General features: G+C 48.9%; 1 protein-coding gene across 1 annotated transcript; it reads right to left on the reverse strand.

Annotated features, from left to right (window-relative positions):
* Positions 1-728: 728 nt before the first annotated feature.
* LOC121838470 lies at positions 729-5,425 on the reverse strand. Its single transcript, XM_042294749.1, has 2 exons — positions 5,057-5,425; positions 729-1,040 (listed from the first exon to the last, which is right to left on the reverse strand). The coding sequence occupies exons 1-2, from the start codon at positions 5,423-5,425 to the stop codon at positions 729-731; spliced, it is 681 nt and encodes a 226-aa protein (XP_042150683.1).
* Between the last annotated feature and the right edge of the window lie 712 nt (positions 5,426-6,137).

Here is a 6,137-nt window from a genome sequence, read left to right on the forward strand (position 1 = left end):
TGCCCTTGAGGTCACGCGAGAGTTGCAATGGCCGCCCACCTGTCACTAGTCCTCTCTCTCCCTTTCTTTTTTTACGCCGAATAATAATGCGACTCACAGCGCACCGATGCACGGTGATGTTTTCGCCGCACCAAAATATGCCTCCAGCAACTCAGAAGCTGAGAGCACTTGCTGCTCGGCTGTCAGCGAATGGGGCCCCTCGCGACGCCGCCAAAGCTTCCGCAGCAACTGTCAGAGCCAGCGATTGTCGGGTAGTATTCCCCGCTTACGTCCCTGACGAACCTTGAACCGAACACATCAAAAACGTAGCGATGGTTCGTGAAAGATCGCTTTGGCTCGCCCCGTCCGCGAGCGTGAACGTCGCCATCTTCATTGAGTTTGGCAACTTCGGCTGCCTGGCAACTACAAAGTTATCTCAATTGCCAAACTCAATCGTGGAGACATTTTGACGTCACCGCTAACTTTATTATTTTACCAGCATAGCTCGAACTCCATCGGAATCCGAAAGGAAAAACTCAATCGCAACGTCACATCACGTGACCAAAAGGGCAGCCAATCAACGATCGATTGGGTTAACTTCATCGTTGAGTTTGCGAGGCTTTTCCTCCTCTGTCGTCACCGCTAGTGGTACGTGGATCTCTGCGGCGCCATCTCTCGTGCCAGAGGCGGCGCGAACGCGTTCTTGACGTGTTCGACGACGTTAAGTCTATTGTCTTGTCCTTGTTGCCTCAACACGGACCTTTATTTGTTTCGACGGCGTTCGGCTCAGGTGCGCAACGGAGCCGGAAGGCTGTCTTGCAAACGTTGGGTTTCGATGACCGCTTGTGCGGCAGCTTGGCCTTGCGTGCAAGCTGGACCAGTTTTTCCTGACTTCTGCACGTGATCAGCCTGGTCTGGAAGGCTTGGGCCTCGTCCAGGTACCGCTGCTTCTGGGACGCCAGGTCTTCGGCCAGCTGTCTCTCCTCTTGCCGTATGGTGGCCAGCTTCCCTTCGAGCACGGCCACTTGCTGTTTGCGGAGCTCCAAAGTCTCCGTCCAGTCCTGGAGAGACGAGACCGTCGGAGGCATGTTATTTTTAACCTCCAACAGGTTAGGCCTGTCTATGGACGAAAAAACTGACGGAAGGACGTCATCCGTTCAATTTGGCGGGCAAGATCGCGCCCACCGAGTTTAGCGGACTTACGTCCCGCTAAATTTAGCGGGATGTCACGTGACAAGCCTAGGCTATGACGTAATGTTCGTTCAAGAATTCTGTCAGGAATAAGCATAACAAAACCTGCAGATGTTTTTCTCTTTTTTTTTTTGGAGCGCAGCTTTTAGGGGCATGTTTTCGGCTTGAGCGGCGTCGGCATAACCGTGAGGTCACGTGACCCCGGTGACGTCACGTGACCCCGTGAGGTCACATGACCTCACGGTTACGCCGACGCCGCTTGGAGGGAGGAGTAGCAGGCAGGATGAGGAGGTGAGGACGAGGGTATACGCTCCCCTCAGTACCCTTCCCTCCTCCTCAAGAGCTGCGCTCTAATTCGGTGTTACAGGGGGTTTTAAGTGCAGCTCTTAGGCGCCCGTTCCCGGGTTGAGCGGCGTTGCCGTCGCCGTCGCCGTCGGCGTAACCGCGCACGTTCCTTTATGGGACGTTTCCCCGCTAAAGTTAGCGAAAAATTTTCCGCTAAAGTTAGCAGCGAAATTGACGTCACGTGATCTCATCAACAATTCAGTTTCCCCGTTAAATTGAGCAGGGAAAATGACGTCACGACTTCATGTCACGTCACCCATGAACAAATTCAGCGACAGGGGGAGGAGAAGGGGCATACCCTCCCCTTCGTACCCTCCCCTCCTCCCCCTCAAGAGCTGCGCTCTAGTTTCGCATTACAAAGATTTGTAAACGTCTTTCATTTTCTTTCTTTATGTTGGCAGTTTTTAACGTTGTAACATATGTTATAAATTATATTGCTGACTTCACTCGAGGGCACCGTTGCTCTGGTGCGCTCAGGCACATTATCCACAATTACTAAGTGAGCTACGCTTAGAGTATTGGCACTTTGTTCCCCGACATTGTTGTGGGTGCCGCCATCTTTGGTGCTTGTTCAGAGTAGACGCAAGTGCCGATCGTCATGATTCAAAAGTGCGACTTCTTCAGCATTAGATTCGGTGTTAGGAAGCTCATGTAATATTGTTTTGCTCTGTAGCAAACTGTGTAAACGTTTCTGGAGGACGGAAAAGCGTTTTCCGTAATTTCAGGAAAAGCTTCAGATAACTGGCAGCCATGATTCTAAGCCCCAAGATAAGTGCCGTTACACTGAAGCGTAGCTTATTTAGTGGCTCTAGTCTCTACGAATCAATGCTGACCCTTCAGTCTCAAAATGACCTATATTCTTAGGCCTGGTTCAGACAGTTGCGTTTGAGTGCGTTTAACTGCGTTGTGGCAACGAGAAACCATGACATCCCTGCTGCCTGTATCGCGTGCCAAAAGGATTCCTTGAATTGGATTCCATGCTTCATACGAAGCTCAGATGTGCCGGTGACTCGTTTTCGGTTCTCGACGCAACGCAGTCGAACGCACTCAAACGCAAGTGTCTGAACCGGCCATTAGAATTAGGGAGTCGAACTTATATGCCTCAGAGGCCGATGCCTCGGCAGCACATTATGACAGGCACAATGCCCTTCCCCAATGTCCTCCTCCCCATTCCCACTCGCACGTTTCTCTCCTCCTCTCCCGAAAGGAGCTGGTTCGGACCAGGCGTGTACAAGATACTCAGAAAAAGTACTTAAGTTAAGTTACTGAGTACCTGGTTGAAAAGTAACTGAGCACAGTGCAAAATACTCAAATCTGAAAAGTATCTGAGTATAGGGTAGTAAATATTCGAATAAAGCAACTCGTTAGTTTCAAGATAACCCTGGCCACAGCCGGCCACTACATCCTCTTAGCAGTGACCTAGCCCCCCCCCCCCCCCCCCCCCCCCAAAAGCGTTCCACAAAACTATTTTCTTTGCTACTTGAAATTGTACTTGAAATTGTTTGGTCTTTAAGATTTTTTTCTTTTTTTCTATTTATTTGATGCAGAAAAGCATTTTTCCCTCTCTGAACAACCAGCATTTTTCCTCTCCGAAAATAAAGGAAGAAGGCTGCAGTAACTTGCTATACTCCGTTTTACCTTATGTTGTACCGCAGCGAATGCTAGAAGCGCGAGCTCATAGCGTTGACAGAGCTCGTGCCGCCGAGATGTTCCTTAGAGCATGGGGCTCGCGCTTGTAGCCTTTCCTGCGGTACATCATAAGGTGAAATAGGGTATAGACTTGCCATGATAAAAAAAAACGACGAGCTCTAGCCATGATAAAAAAAAAACGAAATTACATTTATGCGAGGCTGATTTGCATATTAAAAGAGTGATGAAACCGTCCGTCGTTCGACCATATTCAGAAAGGTTCGGTAGCGCCATCTGCCGTTCTGCGCCAACGGCAAGCGTAGGAATCTTTTACCATTTTTTTAACTCACAAATCGGCCGCACATAAATGTTTTTTTTTTTTTTTTTTTTTTTTTTAGGAAGCTTTACGTTTGTGACAATAAAACAAGGATCACAAAACGCACTTGAGTGCCCCCTTGATAGCCTGTATTTGTTTCAATGAACTTTCATTTGGAGTGCACTTCGTCTTGTCTATTTCCTTCTCCATGTTTATTCGGCGCTTTTCGTTTAGCACGTGTGACTATTTGAACCGAAGTGATGTACGAAAACAGGCTCCCCTTTTACGCAGACAGTTGAAATGCTCTCTACTTAATACAGCCTCACTGGTTCTCTAAAACGTTATGGAATTTTCGTCCGGTGTGTTATGCGGTTTCGTACGAAACACGAGCGCACTCTATGGGCGCGCGCTCGCACCCTAAATCGTTCATACAGTCCGTCTGCTTCAAAATGACACCTTCAAACCTCAGCTGTCGCTATGTCTTTAATGTCGGTCATGTTCAGGAGGTGACCGGGCAACACTGACAGAATTCTGGCGTATAAGTTCCGTGTTTTCCGCATTCATTTTTCTTTAAATTCCGGGGTTATTTACCGGCGTTTTTTTTTTTTTCCTTTGAATCGGTGTTTTTCGGTGTCTAATTACAATGCCGGCGAGAAATTGATGTTTATCGGTAATATACAAGTTATAAATAATAATATTTTTGACCAGTAAGGCTGCAGGTAAAGAGTACAGAAGGGAACCGGGCAAGGAATGTGGTTTCGATAGAGAGGAACAACCCCAAGGACAGTTCAGTGCGGCTGTGCTTCGGGTCAACAAGAAAAAAAAGTAGGGTAGAAAATTTCTGCTCGTAAAGCTGGCGTTTCTTTTTTTTTTTTTTTTTTTTCTTCAGGGACAGTTTAATTTTGGGGTTTTTCGGTTTTTACCGTTTCAGAGAAAACCGCCTCGAGGGTTAATTTTTGGTGTTTATCGGTAACTGTATATACCAAAAACACAAAGCCCTTTAGGTATAACCCACCCACGTGACACGGTGGGTTAATTGCCTGCGGTACACAACATGTTGTTCCAGACTGCAGACATTGCAAACATCGAAAATCTCCATGATCGGGGGAGTCATACGACGCCCGTTTGAGTCATGATGCCACGCTCCCATCAAACCCAATCCGAATCACGACATGGGGGCTATGTTGTACGTTTTGGACTCCCAGGAGACAAGGGAGAAGGAAGTGACGTAGGTGTGAATGAACGTATCTTAGCAGCACCACGCAACGCGTCATCAGCGACTCCACCAATCAACATCCAAAGAGCGTTGTTGACGTCACTACCTTCTCCCTAGTCTCCAGGGGGGCTATGTTGCGCTTTTTGGACTCCCAGGAGACTAGGGAGAGGGAAGTGACGTCAACGACACAGCAAACGCAGATTGGGTGTTGATTTCGTTTTCTTCTGTCAACATCCAATCTGCGTTTGCTCTAGTCGTTGACGTCACTTCCTTCTTCCAAGTCTCCTGGGAGTCCAAAAAGCGCAACATATATAGCACCCCTGGGAGTCCAAAACGTGCAACATGGCCCCCCTGTCCTAAACAGTTCCAAAGCTAATTACCTGAGAGTCGGTTGCCTCCACCATCGCCCGACCAAGGACTTCACCCATGAGCTTGTTGTTCTGACGGAACCGGCACCAGGCCACCAGGACGTCAGGACTGTAGTTCGTTTCCAAAGCGGACCTCCCGTGGTCCGGGTCGCGGGGTTCCACTTCGACCAGAGGTCCTGGAATGATCTGCGACCGGTGCCCTAGCAGGGACTCCGAGTACGCCGAACGAATCCCCGGCGAGACAATCGTGGGCCAGTACCAAAGTCGACGATTTCGGTCGTGTTCCACGAAGCGTGCGCTCCGATGGCCGTAACTGGTACACGGACGCCGAGCGTCGTACGAGAATCTGGCAAAGTGGCGGTCTTCGTAAGCTCGTGACATATTGTCGTCTGTCTTGCGAAAAAATGATGTCGTCGGATGATCGTCTGCCACCGGGTCACGGGGCCTTGACCAAAACTTCGTTCTAGTTCCGTTGACCTCCTCGGGGCTTATGGAAGACGGCAGACGCCCGGCGCTTCTGGTGTTCTACGACAAACCAGACGCTTTCAGAATTTGTTCCTGAGTTTACATGGATGAATAGACCTATTGCTATATTACCCAAGCATCAAGGAGAATGCAGAGACTGGTGTTCCACGCGCCGCACGCGCTGGCCTCAGCAGTAGCAAGTTTTCTAAAGCAAATACCTAAAACAAATGGTATCTTGCACGCGCGTTCGTCAACGCTTTATTTTGGTTATTTACTTCGAATCTTTTATACGGGGAAGGCGTGCGCGTGTGGCGCGTGGAATACCAATCCCTCCATTCTCCTTGATGCTTGGGTAATATAGCAAATGGTCTATTAAGAGTGATAACGTATTTTGACTTTTTTTTTTTGTGACGTCGGCGTTGTTGAGGAACCTAGGCTATTGGCACATGACGTTTTCAGCCGACCAGGCGTTCCAGAGTTGAAACAAAATGGTCGACGAAGGGCCGCAGTCACGAAGACGATTGCAGAAGCGTCTGTTGTCGTAGCGGTCCGCAGAAAACACGGCTTTTTCAACATCGTGGTTCGAGACGCCCGAAGTACCAGCGAATGTGGAAGTTCGAAGCGCGCG

The sequence above is a fragment of the Ixodes scapularis genome, unplaced genomic scaffold (genome assembly GCF_016920785.2).
Source record: "Ixodes scapularis isolate PalLabHiFi unplaced genomic scaffold, ASM1692078v2 PGA_scaffold6__148_contigs__length_123643588, whole genome shotgun sequence".
NCBI classification, from domain to species: Eukaryota; Metazoa; Arthropoda; class Arachnida; order Ixodida; family Ixodidae; genus Ixodes; species Ixodes scapularis.

Bases quoted from the DNA above. Each gene is read 5' to 3' on its own strand.
- LOC121838470 (XM_042294749.1), bottom strand. From the start codon at position 5,425: ATGTCACGAGCTTACGAAGACCGCCACTTTGCCAGATTCTCGTACGAC. The intron at 1,041-5,056 runs GTAATTAGCTTT...TCGTCTCTCCAG, and splicing joins TGGAGGCAACCGACTCTCAG to GACTGGACGGAGACTTTGGA.